The 22381-nt window shown below is 40.7% G+C and overlaps 1 protein-coding gene across 1 annotated transcript in view; it reads left to right on the top strand.

Moving 5' to 3' along the window:
• Window positions 1-22381, top strand: part of LOC114882313 (lachesin-like) — a 135959-nt gene that overhangs the window by 77521 nt on the left and 36057 nt on the right. Inside the window, exons 4-5 of the mRNA XM_029199208.2 lie at window positions 4987-5145; window positions 6113-6241. Of these exons, the coding sequence (XP_029055041.1) occupies window positions 4987-5145; window positions 6113-6241 (288 nt within the window). The remainder of the gene's footprint in view (window positions 1-4986; window positions 5146-6112; window positions 6242-22381) is intronic.

Consider the following 22381-nt stretch of genomic DNA (forward strand, 5'->3'; position numbering starts at 1 on the left):
GCACGATTCCGAGAGAGAGCAAATATTTTCCCGCGCATTAAATACACGGCTATCGTCCATTTCGTGGGAATGTCACGGAAGGCAGAGGTTCGAGGGGGAGCCGATATTCGGCCGGAGTTTATATATGAATATGTAGGACCCGTGACCCTCTTCACTTTGCGTTTCGGCCACTAAACGAACCGTCCGAAGGGTTCGCCGTTGCTATTTCAACCGAAAGCTGCGAATCTTATCGGAATAACTCCTCGAATAAATTTCCGGTTGCTCGAATAATTGCTCGTTGCCCCTGCGGATCGCGCATGCTTATTATTTATGGCGGCGATTATTTGTTGCCCGCCGATAACGAATCCTCGATAATAAATCGACTGTTACCATTCGTTGAATTATTATTCTTTAAGTTCAAACTTTACTTTGGAGCATACGAAATTATTCGCTTTCTTTTATATATTCTAATAGTATTCGATGAGAAAAGTTAAGAAATACAAGTTTTAACTCTAGAAACCCATTCGTTATTTTGACAGATTTAAAATTCGAGCTCTCTTCATGGTCCGCCACCCGAAGGTTTATCTTAAATAATCAGATCCAAAGTAACTGAAATTACTTGCTACCCGAAACATCACGCTTTCTCCGAATATTACAAACCAATATGCACTGAGCGTCGTATTTAGTTTGAAAGCGTGTTAGTAGTAGATTCGAAAGTGGAATCGAAACGTCGCTGGGGAATCGTAATAACCATCAGCAAGGGGTGGTGCAATACGAGATGCAAATTATTCCTAACGGCGATGCAGACGTATCCCAGGTGGTATCAGTGCGATCCGTGATTATCGGAAAAAGTATAAATCGCTAATAAGCGGTGCCATATTTTTACTAATTTCCCCGGTATTCCGTCTCTCTCCCTCGCTCTATTCGTTTTACAACGAACACGTCGACAGTGTAGTAACAAAAGAGGCGTACGCGTTTCGACGCTTCGTTGGACTCGTTAACGGGACCAGAATGGTTCTTTTGTTCGGCCGTGAAATACAATAATCAGATTCGAATTCGTAAATAGATTTCGCGATGTGGCGAGATAGAAGCATCGGTTGGTTGATCACAATTTTCCTGTGAAAAACGTGCTAGTTGCGTTCACTCTGGGAAAATCGTAGATTGAAATTTCATCTAATTAGTCCTTTTAATTAATTTCCTGTTCCTCTGGTTTTCGTAAAATTTCTGGTGACACTTGAATTCTTTACATAAGGAAAATTTAATGTTGTATGTCTTTCAAATTTCTATTTTAGAGTTTTAAAATGGCACTAAAATTCATTATACAGCGTGCTAGGAATAATTTAACCGGCGCGTTAAAAATCGTTATCGAGTCGAGGATCTACGGAAGGCGATGCTTCCTGGGGCGAAAGTGGAACACGAACGCGATTCATATCGAGCTCGCGTGATTTCTATTCGATGAATAGACACTTTCGATATTTGGTTACAACGACACTCGCGCACAGGAACATCGTTCGAGCTTCCGGGTTAACGATTATCGTATATTTTTAACCGTCCTCTGTCTCACGTTGCGTCGTACATCCCGCAGGGACCGTTTTTTTTTCCCTACAACTCGCTTTTTTTTCATGGAGAATCATTACGAGTATTCGATCAATGGAACATCGATTTACTGCATGCGAGAGACCAGACTTTTACGATGTACGTTTGGGACCCACTGACGTTTGCGTTTCCACGAAAAAGCCTTGATGATTCGATGCATTAACGATCATTTTACGACACCTGGCTCGTAAAACGGTCGGTGATTAATCGCGACCGATACAGGATTTATTGAATGTATATGAGTTCAGATTTCGATGGTTTTTACTAGAGGTCTGCGATAACACGAAAATTTCGGGTGGGAATTTCGGGTCGAGTAGGAATTGTTAAGGTCAGTTCGGGATAGGTTCTTGAAAGTACAGGTATACAACAACCCGAGCGAACCTGAGTATCGGGTACTCGAAATTGTTCAACTTCTCGCGCACTTCAAGTTTCTACAAAAATTTCCCTTTTGTTTCCGGTCAGTTATTTAGTTTCGTCGAACGTAGCGAAGCGAAGCGTACACACGCGTGAAATACGCTCGAGAGGATCGTTTGAGAATGCTTAGACGCTTGAATTGCATTTAGACTTTCAAATTAAGCCGCTTTTTCCCGACCCCATGGTCGACGTATTAATGGAAGGACACTCATGAAGGATATTCGATCGAAGAGGGATGATACCTTTTTTTTCAACGATCGTAAAATGTGGATATTCGGCTAGGGAAAATGGCTGGAAAATGCGAATACTGAAGTTACTTTTGCATTCGAAACGATTTCGGAATATCGTGGAGTTTAACTTGTTAATCATATGTTAGTTGATCATTCATGAATAAAAAGTTTCTATCGATCAATGGATGGTTCAAGCATCGCATGTTGATTAAAAACAAGTGAGGTGAATTAAAGGTCGATGAAGGCAGCAGAAAAATCGAACTACCCAAAGGGAATTGAAAATACGGCTCTCTTTTTTCCTTTTCTTCTGATATTCCTAGTAGAAAAGCATTACTAAGAAGAGTTTCATTTTGTATAAATTTTTTATTTTCCATCTGGTTCGATATTCTATGACAGTAATTTTTAATGGCCTATCTTTTTTCAATGAAGCATGCGCTTTCATGTAATCTATGGATATTAGTGATTGTAATAGTATAAAAGGGCCTATTCTATCTGATTAAATGAATTATAATTATACCAATAATTCAACTAATAGTGTAATATGATACCATCAAACAGCACGAAACTATTGCAAATCACCAACGCCACGTTGAATATACCGAATCATTAGACTAATTGCTAACTAATTGCAAAATATCATATCGTTTCTGTAATCTGTATTAATAATAATTAAAAATTGAAAAGAGCTTTCATCGAGCTGTGTTCAGTGAAATATATTTTCGACCAAGCGCCTTTCATCGGGAACTTTTCATCCCGTAAAATAAATCAATTGGATAATTGTTAATTGGCGTGTGTTTATTCGTCAGCACGCGTCGCGTACGCGAAAACCTTGTACGGGTAAATATTAATGTTCGATAGATGGAAATTTATCGAATTATTAAAACATTCCACGCTATTAATAATTCATCAACGATTATTTCATTTACAAGCACCACGGGGTGCTTATTAAACGCGCATATCCGTCTTTGATCCTGAAAAATTAATAAAATTTCATTATACACGATTCAATATATTCTAAAATTGTATAATAAATGTTCAACTAGCCATGAATATAAAACATACAATAAACATTGAAAAATTGATTTGTATAAAATTATCTTGGATTAATTCGACTGCTCTAGTTCAGCTTACAGGTATTAATTAAAATTAAATATGTCACGTTCTTTTAAACTTAATAAATAATTCTCCTCATTTATTCAAGTGTCGTGTGTGTCCAAATATAATTGTATTAGTAATTTATAATTCTGTACTTATTGCGTTATACTTTTGATACGAAACACAGATATTAGATTATAAATTTACAATTCATTCGTTATTTACGGGAATTAAATACTTTCAGGTTATAGTAAAAATAAAGGTGTGCGAGAACTCGAAAATTCAGGAGCCGAATAGCAGTTCAGGATCCGAACTCGAATCGAGATCCGAGACTCGGGTTGATATTCGGATCTTGAAATTATGAGTACTTGAATTTTCGAGGGCCAGTAGACCTCCAAGTAAAAATACCTATCACTTTCGATTAGTATAATTTGTAATTAAAAAATCAGAAACTATTATTACAGATTAACCCGTATCTATCACGAAACGTCCATTTCGACGTTGCGATTCGCATTGAAATTGGATTTGCTTGAGGTTTCATTACGACCACTTGCCTTATCGTCGTTTGAATTATACGCGGCGGTCTCGTGACCGCAATATCGATTCCGCGTTATCGCATTTGCCTTCGATAAACTGTTCGTAACTTTTGCAACGGGCATTCGACGGAAGGAAGGGCAGGATTTTTGATCGGTTATTAATCGGACACGGGATTTCGCGTGTAATCCAACCGCTTAGTCGGTTTAGTAATTATCGAAGGTTGGGCAGGTAGTCGAGGGTGAAACAGACACCCTTCATTATTCCTGGGAAACTATTGTCTGAATCTCCATAAAATTACGCCATTTTCAATTCTTTTTGAAATTTAAAGTATCAAAAGATATTACAAATTCATAATTCATCTAAAAGAAAAAGAAAAGAAGTGATCCAGATTACAAAGGAAGAGCAACACTCAAAACTCTTGAACAAATATATTCACGACCCTCCCGAAGGAAAGACGAAGGAGTGTCAAAAATTTCTCGTCATCCCCCAGGCGACGATACTCTCCTTGAGGACATTTCTTTCCCGGCGAAGCAGGCCTCTTATCGTCAGTGATTACGACTTTTTAACGGGGATTTCCTCCCTCCACGCCTTATCTACGAGCAGTTCTCGTTTCCTTTGCCCTTCTGGCTGTTCTTGCCGCCATTGAAGGCCGCTTTCGAACGTTTCCGCGGTTGTAACTGGATTCCCTCCGTCTCCGAACGCCATCGTCTTCTTCAACCCCTTTGGAACCTCGTCGAATCGAGCTACTTCGTCATTCGCTTTTTTCTTTTAACTTTCAATTCGATTTGCATGTGAAAGAATGCCATTCGGCTCTTGGTTCGCCCTTTGGCCAGTCCTCGTCTTAGAAAACCTACTCGACTCAGGTCCACTCTAGCCTTTTCTGTCATGCAAATTTTATTATTCTGACCGATGTCTGGGTCCATCTGACGTGTTCCCTCCTTTACACGATTGCCGAAGGTCTACTTTGCCTGACGTTGCTCAGATGAATCTTTGCAAGACACTTTTACAAAGGAACTTGATCGTTTGATTTGAGCTTAAAGAGATGATCCAGGAGATGCCATTTTACCATTATGCCATATCAGCAGCTATTATTGTCTTGGGACAAATATCAAACAGAAACATGATTTTGTTTCAGTACCTCCGAATATAGAAGATTATCAGACATCCTCGGACGCCATCGTTAGAGAAGGCTCCAATGTGACTCTAACGTGCAAGGCGACCGGAAGTCCCACGCCGACCATAAGCTGGAAAAGAGACGACAATCAGCAGATTTCAATTAACAAGACTCTCTCTGGTGGGTATTTTGTCAGGACGGAAAATATTATAATATACATATATCGAGGAGATCCGTGACCGCGTTTCGACAGATATTCGGCGAGGTCGAGTCTCGGCAATTAAAAATAATGACATTCGCCCGTTTCCGTTCAAAGATCAAAGATGCAATCTGGAAAACTGTGTTACCGGTGTCAGAGGGGAACTCGAAGGAAAATAACGCGTCGAGATGGTACGCTTAGATACGGGAAAAGAACAAAGGGACAAGGGTGTTCCTCGTTAACCCGTCACGCAATTCGATAGATTCAGAAAATGCGCATGGACTGATTAAAATTTCATGGTCTGTAATTATAAAGAAATGACTGGTTGAATTTTTTACCACCCGTTCACGAATCGCGGCACTCACTAATTTATGGGAATAAATAAGGGATGATGCTTTGAGGGTGAAATTAAAAATTCAGTTTGTTACTCTGACGAATATCGTTGAACGAGTAGCAAATTGGAGGTCGGTAAAGGAAACGTGTAATTAACGTGGATTTCTTATTACGAGAGATTTTTAGAACGAATATATTAAATTAAAGAGTCACAAGTGCGAAATGGTTGGACTACTTGGACATTTGTGTCAGTGAGAGAAAAAATGTGAAATGTAAAATTCATAGAGGCGAGGGCAGTGTAAATTGTAGATAAAATTTATTAATCATTCCTTTTAATATTTATTAATGTCAAATGTGCACAAAATAATCTCAAATGCCATAAAATCGTGAGAAATGGCGTCGAGTTGTCGGACGTAATAGATCAACGAAACGAGTTTTCATGGATGCATATTTTATCCATTATTTTTTACCCTGGCATCGTTGATCTGTCAATTAACGCATGGTTTTAAAGGCTTTCGGACTTAATTCTGACAATTCGCCACTGTCGAGCGTGGAAATCAATTAATAAAGAAGCGAGACTGGCTGTCGCGTTAAAATGAAGATTATAATTTTCAGTTCCCGAATGGAAAGGTGAGACGTTGGAAATTACTCGGATCTCCAGGCTGGACATGGGTGTCTATTTATGCATCGCGACGAATAGCGTGCCTCCGACGGTCAGCAAACAGATCAAAGTCTCCGTTGACTGTGAGTACATTTTATATTCATCAATCTCTATCGGAAATTGCGTTTATCTCTAGGCTTTGGCGTAACTATGTAGGAGCCAGGGTGGAATTTTAAAACTTTAAAATTTTTAAATTTCGCAATTCCATCATTCTAAATTTTGCAATTCCTGAATTCTACAATTTCAAAATGAAATTTCAAAATTTCTATGGGTCCAGCCCCACTCCAAAAAAAAAAATTTCAGCCCTAACCGCGTTCCTAGTCCGGATAATTAATTTCAAAACATCACGATCAATTTATCACCGGTATAACAAATATCATCAAAAATAGATATTTCTTTAAAGTATTAAAAGCATGGAGAGGTGGTTACTTTCAAAATGAAATTTATAAACAAACATAGAGGAATATTTTCTTTCTTTCTGAAACAAGAAATACAATATGGTACATTTGGTAAAGGGGTTGAAGAGCGCACAATTTAATAATAGAGAAAGGTGTCCGGCAACAAAGAGTGTCTTTGTTGCTTACACACTTTTCCCCAGCGATGTACAGAAAGCAGTGGGCGAGGAGATAAGTGTGGAAGGAAAAAAGAGCAGAGAAAGGGAGGTATATTCGTGTGAAAGAGTGAAAGCGAATGGTATAGGGGGATGAAGAGCAACGGTGTTGGGACATAAAAGTAAGCTCAGGCGAACCATGACACACCATTACCGTTTCCATCCCGGGTATTTGCCAATTGTTACGTTACTGCTTCTCCTAAATACTGAAGCGTGCCTTTTCTCTGGCTTTTGTCCGACTTACCGACCCGTATTGCTTTCTATCTATTCCCAAGCTTCATTATTATCCTTTCTTTATTAATTTTTTTTTTTTTATCGAAAGTTAAATTTCTCCAGTTGTAAGTTCGACGGGGCGGGATAATGCATATGGTCGACAGAACTATTACATTACTCGATCGCAATTTGACTTCAAAGGGCCCGAGGGTAATACTCGTTGACAAAAGCCTTTGCCCGGAGCAGCCGGCTACAAATAGAATTAAAGGACGCCTAAAAGGATAATCCTCAGCGCATCCGCGGACAGACCAGCGGCAAAAACATCCCCTCTTTTCGTATCCTCCCGCCTAACCTGGTCCAACCCTCGTCTGGCCATGAATCGCAATTCGACGCTTCTTTACGACGCCGCTAAATTAATTACTCTCGCTTTGACTAAACGGATAACTCTTTCGTTGTCGTATCTTTTACACGTGCATCATTTTTATTTTACCACCGGCAATATTGCTGAAGATGACGATGACGGGTCATTGCCACGAATTTACCTGTCAATTTAATCATTTCACCGATTAAAACGCGAGTCGTTAAGGACAATCGAGGGGTTATGAAAGCGGTCGAGCCCCGGCTAGAAGTCATCAAATTAGAGGTGATGATACGAGCACGTTCCGCGCGTTTTTATACGCTCAGGACGGAAGATTAATTACGAACCGGGACAGATTACACCCACCCTCTCATCGTCCCGATGACATTACAACTTTACGAGCTGAAAAACTTACCCTTCCTCCTGTCCCATGGTCCATCATTTCTTCGCCTGGCGCCTCGGTATTATTTTAGTCCAGACATTACACTTTCGGATATCCGAAATTTTACCGATACGCCTCGGTGTTATTCTCAACCCAAAAATCATGCCATCGTTTCTGGTAAAAATTCGAAATTTTTAAGTTTTATTTACGTTTACAGCGATCGTCACTTGAAACGTTTACGTTCACGGATGCGCTTGGTTGTGCCGTTTGAAATCGTATACAGAGCCGAGTTGTCGTTGCCGCCCAAAGGAACGCGTTGTTCTGTTGTTTAAGTTGACTGAGGGCTTAGGAATGGTTGATTCGCCGTAGAGTTTGCGAACATTGCACTCGTACCTTTGCTTTCGCGGTTGCACAGTTGCTCGAAACTGTTTCTGGGAACCGAGTGTTTAGGATGTCGCACGCTTCCCTTAATCGTGACAGCTTAGTTTCATCTATCCCGGAATTTCTCTCAAGACTCACTTCCCATTTCTTGCGTCACACAGAATTACTTTTTTATAGCCTGAAGGATTAAAAGCAGGCGATAACGAGATAGGTGATCGCGAGCCTCGTATTCCATCGTTGAACTTCACTTTAATCAATCCCTTTATAACGGTGCTGTGGCCCATTTATTCTTTGCTGGTTTGTCCATTCATTTTTCAGAAAAAAAAAGGGAAAAAAGAACAGGTATACCGTGTGCATAACGTATCAAAGCAGCAAACAGCGGCGGTAGTAACATTCTACGAAGCTAGTCGTTATCGATCGCACGGTAATCTACGGAGTGCAGAGATAGAGGGAAACTGTAGAAGCGGGCATGGTAAGTCGCCGTTTTTTAATTTGGACACGGCCACCACGGTTAATGACCGTTGAGCTTGGATTCGGAGCAGATCTGCCGGCGGGACGGTAATTTTTCGGCTACCAAGCGGGAAATCTGTTGGGAAAATGAGACAAGGCCGAAAGCGGTTGCCGGTTCTGTTTTCCTGTGGTTGCTTTCTTGGCCAAACACCGTTTAGTGATTTATACGTGACGACAAATTGGCCGTGCTCTATCGTCGCCGCATTTTACCACTAAAATCGTATTATACCATCTTTATTTAAAATTTTAGTTAAACTTCCACAAATTTAACGTGTCCTCGCTTTTTCTTTCTCTCTGTATCACATCAAAGGATCTCAGGTCCAATTTTCTTCCAAAAATAGAAAAAGAAAAAAAGAAAATTAAACTACCACGAGTGTCTAAAAATGCTCCAACTATTTTTTTTTTTTTAATTATTAACATTTTACCTCGTGTTTTTAATATAATAAAAGTCAATCAGGGTGGAAAATTAAAATCCTTGGAATGATTGTCTGCTTTTAATATCGAGGTCGAAGGTAACGAAACAGCGAATGCGGTGGGGTGGTTTGGGGTTGGAGGAGGTAAAAGTGGGAGGTTGAACCGTAGTCACGTATAAGCAGTGACTCAGCCACGATCCACCCTTCGTTCCGACACCCTTCGTTGGTCCAACCCTCTGTTACCCTTCCTCCTTTCCGCGGCTCCAGTGGCAATCTGTTATTAAAATCAGCAACGAGAAAAATCCGTGCCGTATCTACGCGGGACGAGCCGTGTACCGACAGACGTGTTGCGGCAAAAATTAAGCCACCTGCAAACTCAGAAACAAAATTACCACGATGGGGCTGCGGATGGTTACGGGAGACGCTCGTCAGCCACGATTTTATATGGCGTTTTCAGACGACTTCTGAACGTTTTACCGGCTTGCTTGCTCGGAATTTGTATTGACACCTTCGTTGAGTAATATTAATGACACTTTTCCATCAAGATTCTTTTTCATTTATTTTCTTTTTATTTTTTATCTATTGTGTCGAAAGATGAATCGACGTTTTGATTTAAGCGATAGCGGCTTGAAATATTCATCTTCGTCGGGTAGAAACGTGCTTATCGTGTTTGCCAATTGTAATTTAATTGTTCGGCAGCGAGGAAATTGGGAATCTGCTAGCAGCGCGTATCGCATGCACGCCGATATTACAGATCGCTATTCGAATCTATCGATTTCAGTTTATCCGGCTAAAGCCTTCGAAATCATCTGTTCTTCGAACCAACGAAAATGCGATTTCGTAGCACAGACTGCTAATCCGTTAACAAATTCGCGATCAGTTGTCACGTTTCGACGACGCGTCGATAAAAATTCTGTTCCTCCAAAATTTGAAAAAAAAAAAAAGAAAAAAAATCCACCTTACGCATGCAAATGATAATTCGTATGGGAGCTAGCTGGTAGTCCAAAGGATTCCATTATTCGTATCGAAGAAGAGAAAATAAAAAATAAAAAGGACAGTAGGGCTAAGGCGTAAGCAGCAGGTTCTCTAAAAAAATTTCAATCAGTTCTGGCGCTGCGAAAGGTGCACCGAAGCTCTTACGGAAACCTTTTAGGATCGTGAAAAGGAGCACAATAATGATCGGATTTTCTCTACCGATATCGATCTCACGCTCGTGTTTCCACGTCTGTCGTGCCACCTACCTACCAGCCTGTTGGAAGAAAGATTGCCGTCGAAACTGCAAGAGGGTTGCCGCGTGTATTGCGAGCAGGACCTTATCGGCTACGACTCGGCGTTTATTTAAATTTAAAGCTGGAAGATCAACCTCGAACCATTTTACTGATTCTTTTTGTTTTTTCTTTTTTTTTTCTTCCAAAGCACAGAACCTTCCCTCTCTCTAATTCTCGGCTCTTGTCGATCGTCTCCGAGCCAGGCACGTCCCTCGAAAAACTCATTAACGTGTCTCGCTGATTCTTCTTCCCTCTCCCGCGGGAGAAAGGAAACGACGACGACGTGGGTCGAAACGGGCACAGCCCCGGTGGATTCGTGATACTCGATCGTGCCGTTGTAGATTTTTTTTCTCAAGACTGGAGTATAAAAAGTCGATTCAAGGGTTGGCTGTCTTCGAGAAAGGTTTGTCGAAGCATCCAAAGGATAATGTAGGCAAATATAGGGTTCGGTTGTGTAGCTTTTGGCTGAGGGATAAGGAGATAAGCTCTGCTTTGAGGTGTTTGTATTTAGAAATAAAGCAAGCTCTTTTTTTTTTATTGTAATTTTTTAAGAACACTGTCATTATGAATTCGGTTAAATCAACGCGTGGGAACTTGAAGAGGGTGCTTCCGTACGTTCAAGAAAAGAACTCGCGTGTTCTGCAGACCGTTTGAATCGCGTCGTCATTTTTTCCACCATGTTAGGACAGCAGACGGGTCGGTTGCAATTAAACGAAAATACTTCCTTTCTTCTCTGCCACAGCGACTTCACGCGCGAAAAATATTTCCGCTGCTTTTTCAATCTGATTACAAGAGGGAAGTTCGTCAAATGTAACAGCAAGTGCTCGTAATTTTCTTAATTAATCCACGCTGAGCATTCGCGTACAAAACAATCGTTAAACTGAGTCGTCAAGATAACTCGGGTCGCTGTTCATTCGCGATAAACGTAAGAGGAGAGAAAGGATGTTCCTTAATCTAGCGTTATCCTAGAAGAGTATTCTTACCGGTGAAATTTAGCCAACGCTCAGGAACAGGGAGAGTGATTAAATAATAAAAGCAGTGGCAGGCTGGAGAGAAGAGGAAAATGAGAAAAGAACGACTCTCGCCAGGGCACCGGTAAAATATTTTATTAACGAGGCTGCAGTAGTTGCACTACAACCGAGGAATTTGGTGGTAAACTGTATCATGGCGCAAAGAAGTTGCACAGAGAACCACCGCTTCTTATTGGTCATTTTTCTGGACGTTTAATTACTATTCGAGTGGTCCACTCGGGTGTGTTTCTAAAGCAAGCGAAAATATTCCATGGACTAATATTTGCAAGAAAAATAAGGGTTAAAGTTTTTAAATAGATCTGTGATTTTCTCGGGTACCCGAGTATTCAGGGGACACTCTGGGTAGTGAGAAATATTCAGGTATGTTTTGCCCTCGTATTTACAATTTTTCAGGTAATATTTTGGGTAGAATACCCGGGTAAAACGTACTCGGGTACTTGGATACTTGGATACCCGCGTACCGAAAATTAATATCCTCGTATATGTTTTGTAAATTTGGGTCTCAAATGATCCAGACTCCACTATTCAAGCATGTCTGACCATATACTGACCTATACCACTTACTACTAGTGAAAATCTCTATCAAACACGAAATCCTTTAACAAAACTCTCAAAACGAGTCGTAAATTCCACAAAATACGCCTCCATTAAAGTGTCAAAATGCAATCACCAGAAAATAATCAAAATTTCATCGAGAACCAGAAGTAGCTTACAAATCAATCGGAAGGTCCCGGCACGGTCCAAATTATCAGGACTCGGTTCAAGGGTGGACCAAAATTTCTCTTTCGAAGATGCGACCCTCCTGGTTCTAATTAAAGAGGGTGGTTACGTTTCATCAGGAACAAAGGTCATCACAGATAAATGTCCGACACGGGAGGACAGAAAATGAGAACATCGCGGCGATTGTTTTCGCTCGAACGGAGGAGGTCTGAATAAAAGTTGGCCGGTGTTCGTTCTGTAAGCTACATCGAAGGAAAAGGAACATTACGCGAAAGCCACGGAGAAGAGCTTTCATAAACGAATGTCGCGAGATACGATGAAATATTGGCGGCCTCTGGCTGCTTTTCCTGCCTCACTTCGTCGGGAAACGTGTTTACACGCTGTCTGCCACCAGGCGAGAATTATTTTCGTGCGGAACACGGTGTACAAGGTTTTAGCGGCGGGATTCTCGTTTCTTTTTTTAAAGGGACCGTCCCATTTCCACGGTGTTTAATGTGGATGAATTATCTGTTTGCGTTGAGGGTAGGCTTTCAAGGGGTTTGGGTAATTTTGGACAGCATCCGAGATTCTCTATAATAGAAGTGGGATAAGTGTGGATAAATGAAATTTGTTGCGGCGAAAGGGTTAAAAGCCATTCATGAATCTTTCCACCTGCTGCGTTTGGTGAATGGAAAAAGAGAAACGAAAAGAAATCGAGCCTCAAGCGAGAGCCGTTAAATCTGCAACAGGCGACAATGAAAGCTCGCTCTCAGATATTTAACCCTGAAAGCAACGACACGAGGACAGACGTGCCGCGATCTCTGCGGCAATGTTTTTGATCTCGACTCTGTTGTTTCGTTGAAAACGCGCGAGAACAAGTGCATTCTATCCCTGTTCGAGCCACACGGCTGGAGGGTGGAAAGAGAGAAAAAAAGAACACAGAGAAGAGGGATGATGTGCCAATGAAGCTTTTGTTTTCTACTTTTTTTAAATACGTTCCGTCTATGAATTTTTGGATACATTGAATTTTTACGGTTTCGCGTATCGACTATCGTTAGATATTGTTTTTCTTTTTCGTTGAAACAGCTCGCAGCAAATTTCCAGTATTCCTATAATAAAGATAAAAATGACACTGTTGCCACAGGGTAGATTTACGCGATCGTGGAACAAGAAATATGCTCCTTCTTCGCCGAGTTTCGTTCAAGTTTCGAGCAAAAGCGAAAGGCCGTGGTAGGGGAAAAGTTGACGGCCTTTGAATTTGAATATAAATCGAAAAGCTGATCGCGATCAATTTGTTTTTTTATGTTCTTCACTTTTTCGGGAAGCGGAATCGTTCACATTTGACCTCCATATTAATTAATCCTTCAATCGTGACAGAACAAAAACGGTTGTTTAAAATTAAAAATATTCTTTCGATCAATAATTCTCATCCACTTTTTCTCGTTACTCTAGTTGAGAAAAATTCAAATTCTAATTGAAGCAGCCTCGTGCACAAGAATCCGCTTCCAGGATATCCGATCGGAAACGAACTTCAGGATTAGCGGATCAAATTTCCGATAATTTTGAACATAAAAATTTCAAATAAAAGGAAATTTATCTGTGCATCGTGCAAAATTATCAAAAGTATGATTTCCTAGTCTGATTATACTGTTGGATGCAAGGAAGGCTTCAGTAACTAAAGTTAATTTTATTAAGTATTTCTTACATATAGCGAAGTTGTTGCAAAAATCTATTATTTTTTTGGGGTACCCACACACTCCTCAATATTGATTCACAAAATTTGTTGTAACTTCGTCAATTTCGGAGATAGAACAATGAAACTTAGAAAGTGTATGTAGAAAATAATGTAAAATCTAATCAAGTATTTTACCAAAAAAGGGCTTGAGCGTTATAAGACCCATCTTATATCCAGCAGTACAAATATGACAAGCCTAAAAAGAAAAAAAAATGTAAACCCATGAAACAACAGTGACAGGTCATTTCCGCGTATCGACGTTTGCCATTGGAAGTACCGCTCCATTTCCAACGAACGCGAAGAAAGAAAAGGAAAGACGATCTGCTTTGAAGCAAGTGTACAGCTCGCTGGTAGAAACCTGTTCATCGTGCACGATATCTTCCACTTGGCCAAGCAACGACCCCATAAAAGCACGGAATCCGTACCGGTTCTCATGGCACGAGTAGACGCACTATCTTTTCACCGCAGCCACGACGACGCCGGGCGTCGGAGCTCTTCGCGGCGGGGCTCTTCGCGTCGAGGATGTCGCGAGAATTTCGCGCACGGCCTCGAATAAATAAAGGAATAAATAAAAACGAGTAGACACGTGTCTCACAAATCACGGGAACCGTGCTGACGAGACCCGTGGGACACAACGCGAACCTGTACGTTCCTCTCCGCTCGACATCGCGGAGGATCGGTGCGAGGGATGGCTTTCCAGGATTATTCAACGCGTGTTCTGCCTTTATACCTTCCTTTCCGCGTATCATGTTGATACATAAAGGCAGTATTTTATACTTGAATGGAAGATACGTTTTAACACGTTGCCGGGTCATTTTCGAGGCTTAGAATCCATTAAGTGGGTCATCGATGGAGATTGCAATTATTTATTTTATCGTTCTGAAATGAATTTCGAAAAATTAAAATTGCAAGAACACGTAGCACCAAGTAATGAGAAATAGTGAACCGTACGACAAGTTTTCGTCCATGTACATCTCTACCCCTTTTACACCAGACGAGGTATGATTTTTGAAATTATTTCACGCGTGTTCTGCTCTCGCACGTATCTCCGGCCACCTCGTTATCTACTTTGCGTTACCGCCGCTATTTTACGTCAGACATGGAAAAATGTTCGTGTTTCTACGTCGGTGTACGTGTTCGCCGCAAGCGTAATTAATCACAAGACGTGATTATTATAAACAGCGACGTTAATTGGTCTTGCAGGGAACAACGCTTCTGCAAACAGGATAAAATGATTTAAAAAATCGTAAAGGAAGTGATATCATTTATAAAATTTTAGGTCTCCGACGTTGTGCGGGTATCCGACGTTCGGATCGGGTCGGGTAATGATCGGCTCGGGTTCAGTGCAACTACGAAAGTTCGTGCAGCACATAAATTTCTATGGTTACCTCTAATTTCGGGATTCGAACTTGCTTTAGTATCCGGATTCGACTAGAGATTCAAAACTCAATTCGGGAGCTGACATTACATTCAAGGAATGATCTTAAATTTTTTAATTTGAAAGTGTTTTCATACGTTATCGTACATATAATTGGATATAACTGAATCTTTATATTCGAATCTTTACCCGCATTTTTATGCAAATTTCTTCCAAAATGAATCATCGCTCTAAGAATATAAATAAACACGGAGATTTATTTCTTCCAAAAAATATTTGCTCGTATATAAAAGTATGCAAAGAATACTCTTTGAGAAGGAAAAAGCCCGAGATAGCTAAGGTAGCTAAGTTGAGAATACAAACCTCTTCATGGTCCGTAGTGACCCATGAAGAGTGGAGCACAAAGGTTCCAGGATTATTCCGTGTGTATTCTGAAAGTGTGCTTCTCTATTCGCTATTTCCCTTCGTTTTTCTGTTTCTTTCTTTTCTTGGCGCAAAGAACATGCAACAGACGGTGTGGGTTGATGTATTGCTCCGCAACTGGGTCAGAAGACACCATAATAATTGTGGGAACGTAAGTTTCAAGCATTTCTTTCTCTTATCTTCTAACGATACAGTAGAGTTTAATGTGCCCCTTTATACACATGGACGAAGTGTAACGCGCTGTAATTGCGTATGGAGTAGACACACGGTGTGACATATCGCTGTAGGCTGTATTGTCACGATGTTACGCTGTATCGCCGTCGGGGATGGCGTACAATAATCATGTCATAACGCAATCCACGCGTGCTTTCCGCGCGTGCACGCGAGCCTCGTGTAATTGTCGCGATGCACGAGGACTCGTTACACCCTTTAACGGCGGCGTGCATCGGCTTCCAATGGTGGCCGGCATAAAGTGCAGCTACAATTGCATCAACGAGCCTGGCATCCTTGCCACGATGTTGGCGACGTGTCACAGACAGCGAGCAGCTTCCCACCTATTCGCCGTTACGTACATAGGTGATTTTCCGCTAAAGTTTAATCGATTTCGCTGGAGAAAAATTTAAAATTGTTAGCAAATATTGCAAACGTTCGTGAATTTAATTTCTACTGTCAATCATTCCTTGGAAAAAGGGAAATTATTCCAGAAATAGTTAAACGTTGAAGTAATTTCAATATTAACCGTTTTTTTTTTATTAACTATACGTTCCCTCGATATTTGAAATTTTAATTAAGTGCCGATGACGACTTATGAAAGTTTGCTATCGACTGAAATCATTTTAGAAAATAATTTAATTAATGTAATTGATACAAATTAAACGGTCTATTTTCGCGGAATTTTTGGGATCAAAAATGGTCAGACGTTAAACTAGAGCAGCGATGTGACACTTCGGAGGGAGTGGGAAAGGGGTGAAAGTTTTCCTGTAGCGGGCGCAGGTGTGCAGTCGAAGTCGTGGCGGCGTCACCGCGTAAGAATCGTCGGGCCGGCGGAACAAAAGGAAAGTTTCGCATGCCCGGCACGTATCTATTGTCTCGCTGGGATGTCATCCGTCTCTGCAACAGACGTAGACGAATGAATCGGAAGGAAACACGAGATTCGGATTATCGAGTCGGGCTGGCCGACTTTCGGGGATCCGGGCGACCCGCTAGATAGTTTCCTGGAAGTTCGTTGACTTTTCTATTAGCTAGTAAATAGGAGCGTTTACTATCTCGGCAAATGGTCTAAGACAGAGGTTCTCAACTTATTTAAAAATGCGTACCATCGACACCAAAATTCAAGAATCTTAGGTCAAAATTTTGAGAGTTACTTTCATTCCTTAAAGTCGCGTCTCAGTCGATATAATGCTTAATAATTGTACGAAGTTCCATCAAAATTGGAAAGGGACACTTCTGTGCCTTTCCCTGTGAGAGTATAAAAGTCGGTAGGGCTTGTTCGTTTTATTTTTGACGCGTCGCGTTACTTCGTACCGGAAACAAAGTGGACGAAGAGAATTTTCACTGAACCAGCCTGTTTCAAAATCGCGGCACGTAAGAATACTCCATAAGAAAATCCGAGATTTTGCCGTTCGTTGAAGGAAGAAATAGACGAATGAAGCCGAGGAAATACGTCGTCGCGTAGAAAAGCGGCTCTCGCTGGCCAGCAATCGGCTTTTTATCAGGATCCCGAGTGCACTAGGGGTCCCTCTGGTCCCTGGCGTTGATGCCCGCGTAAGACACCATAAAATTACCATAGAACGGTGAAGAAAAGCCTTGCTTTCCTTCGCGGATGAACGACGAGGGATCACGTGCCACTATTTTCTTTCTATCCTCGCATTTGCGTCCCTATTTTCTTTTTGCCCTGCTCCCCGGGTCCGAGCGACGGACTTTTCATTTGTTTCTTCAAGCCAACGCGGTCACGTTGCCTCCCGCACAGTTAGAATTTAAACCGAAAGAATTCGTCCCGATGTGACGAGAAGAAGGATTTTTATGATCGTTCCCCAGCGAGACGCATTTCTTTTGCTTTGCATAGGATTTATTTAAGCTTCCCGCGAAAACGTGAGCTTTGATTTGTGGTTACCGTTTTACATAGAGAAATATCGCGGCGATTTGTTTATAAAGCAGCTTCGGACACAAATGAAATAAAAATACTTTTTCCGAGATTTGTAGGGAACACTTGTCAGAGGATAATCTTCTTTGTTAAATAAGGGAGTAAGTCAACGCGTCAGGAACAAGTTGGCGAAAAGAATATCGTGATTGGCCAGCCGGAAACGATACGACGTATGCAGAGAAAATTTCCGGAAACTTTCGTGACAGGACTGTGAGACTGTCTTCTCTGTCTTCCTCGCTGTCCTCCTTGATATATCCAATTTCATTCTGAATCTCTGAGAATAGCTTAGGATTTTGCTTTTCCTACGGTGCACGTTTCTCTCTCTCTCTCTCTTTCTGGTTGGCTTAAGCTATATATTCTATGTACTTTACATTTCACCCCTTTTTTCTTTCATCCACCGACGCATCATTCAACTTTCATGTCGTCCCGGTGTTTAAGCTTATGTATTTTAAACATTTTCCGACGAATCTCGGATTTCCATCAACTTCTTTTCTTTTTATGGTTGTAGAATTCTCATATTTTGCACAAATTGGTCGCGTTTAACGGTAGCTACCGGAGAGCGTGAATTTAATGGCCGGATAGTCGTAATACTTTCGCAATGAATCGAGCTATTCCGGAGTCTGTAAAGCAGCGCGGTTATCAGTCATCCAATGAATCGTAAAGCAAACGGCGTTTTAATTGTAAAGCTTCCGCAAACGCGACCGAGACAATAACGACTTAATACTCTACTCCGCAATCTGGTACCGCGATTTGAAATTTTTGTGACTAGAGGTGTGCGAGAACCCGATCCGACTATCAGAAACTCGAAATTTTTGATTTTCTGACCCCACTCAATCCTATCCGATCCCAGTATCCAGTACTCGTACACATCTACTGAACGCACAATATCTGGTGCATCATATGGAGTTAAATTGCAATAACTAAAAGTTAATAATGAATAAACTAAAATTCATTTCATAAAGACAAGACCACAAGTTAGCAAGGCATAGATGGTAGCATAAATCAAGAACACGTTTCTTTAAACTTTCGAATTAATGCATCCCTCGTAAAGCGCACCCTTGACTCCCGACTTTACGCCCTTTCATCGTAGCTACAAAACTGAACAACCGATACGCACGCAGAATGAAAAAGTTGGACTACCTTTCGATTTTACCCTCTACTACAACCCCCCCGTTGACATCTGTGAGGCTTTAAGAAGGGACGTGTGTTGCGTGGAGTCAGGTGTACTCGTGTGGGTACATTAAAAAAGTTTCATTAGGTTATTTCACGGGGGACACGGTCTGTCGGAAGTCTGCTGGAAAAGGGTGAACACATGTTGGACACGGGGAGAAAACGACATAAATATTTATGCCGCGTTGTTCGGGAGTTTTGCAGGACCGTGAAATTTTTCGTTCGTTACACCTTTTTACGATGCTTCTATTTTTATTTCTTTTCAATAAATTGTATACAGTGTGGGTTACTTAATTTGACCATCTTAAGGTTGTATCGTAAAAGTCAAATTTAAAAGTTTAGACACTGCTAGACATAAGACACGGGGAAATATTTTAATTATCGAGTCAAAAAATGAATAATTTCATCATCAATCAGTGTTACGAAATTAGAGTTGATCTTAAAATTTATAAAAGTCTTTAGGTTGCAAAAAAAAAATTATTATTGAGATAAATAACAGAGACAATTCTGGTGATCGAGTTAAGCGACTCACCCTACATATAAATTCAATCTCTGTTATTGATTTTGTATCATAATCAGTTTATTTGTGAAACTTTAATAAGACTGATGAATTGTTTATGCCACCGTTTGATAACGGTGAATAAATGATGGTAATTCAATTAATTTATATTTAACTATTTCCACAACAAATGTGTTGGAACTGAACGAAATTCGAGCTTCATAAAAAATAACAAAAGTTTTGGAATTTAACAACTGGTATCAAGTTATAAAGAGCTGATTGCGAGACGATCAAGCAGGAGCAAGGCAATCTTCCAGACGTTTTTCTCTCTCGAAGGAGGAACGCGTTTTTCTGAGAAAAGTACTTCATTTTAAGGAGCCGTTTCGGCTCCTCTTTCGGGCTTCTTTTTATCCAAAGGGCCCGAGCTGCTACGCAATATGCTTACGTAACGAGAAAGCCTGGCAGAGGCATATGCATATAAACAGTTATATTCGTGTCCCTACACCCTTATGACTTTATACCACGACCGCCGTCGAATACGAAATTCCTGGTCGTGCACGGCTTCCTGTATTTCGTGTCGTTTCACCGTCCACGAAATCTTTAGAGCTCGCAAACAGCGGACCAGTATTACCCGTTGGATAAAATGATTTTTCATTTCAACCCTTTCCCACCTTACGTTGCGAACATAGCATCAGAATTATTCTATAAAATAATTTAATTAATAACAATTTCACAAAATACTGAATTTCCATCTGTAGGTGAATTTTTGTTCCATTTCGTCGCGCTTTTTATCACAATCATTCGCTGAAAATCAATTAACTTCTCCAATTATTGCTCAATAATCACGTTACTATTTTCCACTGATAATGGTGCATTGTTGATCGATTCAATTATCGCACGTGGAGGCACGAAAAATGAAAAAAAGAAAAAAAAAAGTGAAACAGAATCAATTCAGAGGTACGCCGGCTACGCGAAGCATTTTATTAAAATCCACAAAGAAAATGGGAACAGCTTGCTAAACCAATGCGGTGGAAATTGGAATATCAACAAAAGAATTATTGCTCGACTTCGCGCTGGTATTACTGTTGAATCTCCAGCGTTATTGTTACGTTTCGTCGTTTTAATAACTGACCATTAATATTTTCACTGCGTATTGTGCTTTCCGTCCACGTTCGCATATCTCCTGACTAGGAATGTTTAATTTTTGGAATGGCATAATCGAGCCAAACACGATACACCAATTATGCGTTTGCCAGGCTTGATAGTAGTCTGAGTTATTTCGTGCGAGCAGTCTGATATGCGAATTATCAATAGAGATGCGGGAATATGTGCGTTTGCAGTATCATGGTGTTTTGGAGCATGGTATCGCCTTAATTGAACGAGCTTGCGTTTCAACCGATTACGCACTGCAAATCATCCCTCTGGTTCTCATTACTTGCAACAAAATTCCGCGGTAAATATTTTATCTTGCGCGTATCTCGGTAACAAGGGTTGTTTTGATCGCACGAAAACTCGCATATCGGTTAACGAGCGGCATCGTTCGACTCGTTGGAATCCGACGTATTCGAGGAGCATACATGTAGGAAGCGAGAATAGGGACGATTTGTCGTTCGAATCGTCCGGTTAGGTTCGACGAGCGAAATGCAACGCGTGGTCACCGTCGGCACGAGAGGGTATCATCTGCAATTTCCGAAATGTATTACACCGTCTCCCCCGACCCCTCGGATGATCGCCCCAATTTGTCCATTTCCTCGCCCCGATATACGCCTACCCCTGCTTTTATGGTTGCGTTAGCCAAATCGTTCGAAATTTTCTCCATTTCAACCCCGCCGCGATTAGAACGATGAAAACCGTTACGTTCGGAGGGTGGCTTAATCGGTTTAATGGAAATTTTCCAGCGGATGCAAATGGCTGCACCGAAAAATAAAAGATATCAAGGATGTTTTATATTAAAATTCGAACGAAGAAAATTAATTTTGGTTCGAATGCTGTCAGAGACGAATTGATGGATTTAATCCGAAATTTGATAGCAAATGATTTTGTGATGTTTTTGAGAAAATAGAGCATACGCAAAAAAAAAAAACGATAACACGTAGTCGCATGTTTAATGGTAATCCGATCGATTTTCCTGATAACGAATGTACATTCTGGCAGAGTCACGGATTTATCAGCGACGAAAGATCCGGGACACGGTTTAATTCGCGAAGCGTTTTAAGGCTGAAAATCCAATCGGCGCGTACAATGGTCACCGTCGACAGATGTCTATCTTCCAATTTCCTGGATGAAAGTTTGCTCGTACGTGTAAGCCAGGCCTTCGCATAAACTGTCGCTGATTCAACGCGTTCCTCGTGATTGACGTTCCATCTGCTTTTCGAAGAATGTCAGCTGTGTAATAACGAGCTTTCATGGGCAAATATTACCAACGAAATACCAAAATCCATGGCAAGTTTTGTTATTATCCCTTTCAGAAGAGGATTTATTTAAAAATATTTCCGTGCAATTTTTAATTAATCTAAATTCATTTCGTACTTCTTCAATCCAGTTGTTAGGGAGATTCGAATAGATTATCCAAATTTCTGAATATCAGTAACCATATCCATAAAACGTTCATATAGTAATTTTCCTTAGATTTTAGACTTTAAATTGATGTATCACAAGTGATATTTTGAGATACTTTTCTGTCATGAATAATTAAAAACAGTAGAATATCCGGAAGTCAGTAGTATAGGTCAACGAAAGGTGCGACGACGCACCGTATTTCCATTGTATCACTGAATTACTATATTCCTCAGAAGTGGAGTTCCAGTTACAAATAGCACCGTTTGCCGAGAGCTGGAGGACACTTAAAGGCATGCTTTCTCACTGCCCAGAGTAATCTAACAAATTAACATCCCATTTTTCGAAGCTCACTATCTCTACTTTCGTTGCATACTAATGCACTCCGTTGCACTGTGTTACTTTTATTATGATTAGAGTGGATGTTATTCTTCTTTTATGGTATCTACAATTT

Source organism: Osmia bicornis, chromosome 1 (genome assembly GCF_907164935.1).
Source record: "Osmia bicornis bicornis chromosome 1, iOsmBic2.1, whole genome shotgun sequence".
In the NCBI taxonomy this organism is placed as follows: domain Eukaryota; kingdom Metazoa; phylum Arthropoda; class Insecta; order Hymenoptera; family Megachilidae; genus Osmia; species Osmia bicornis.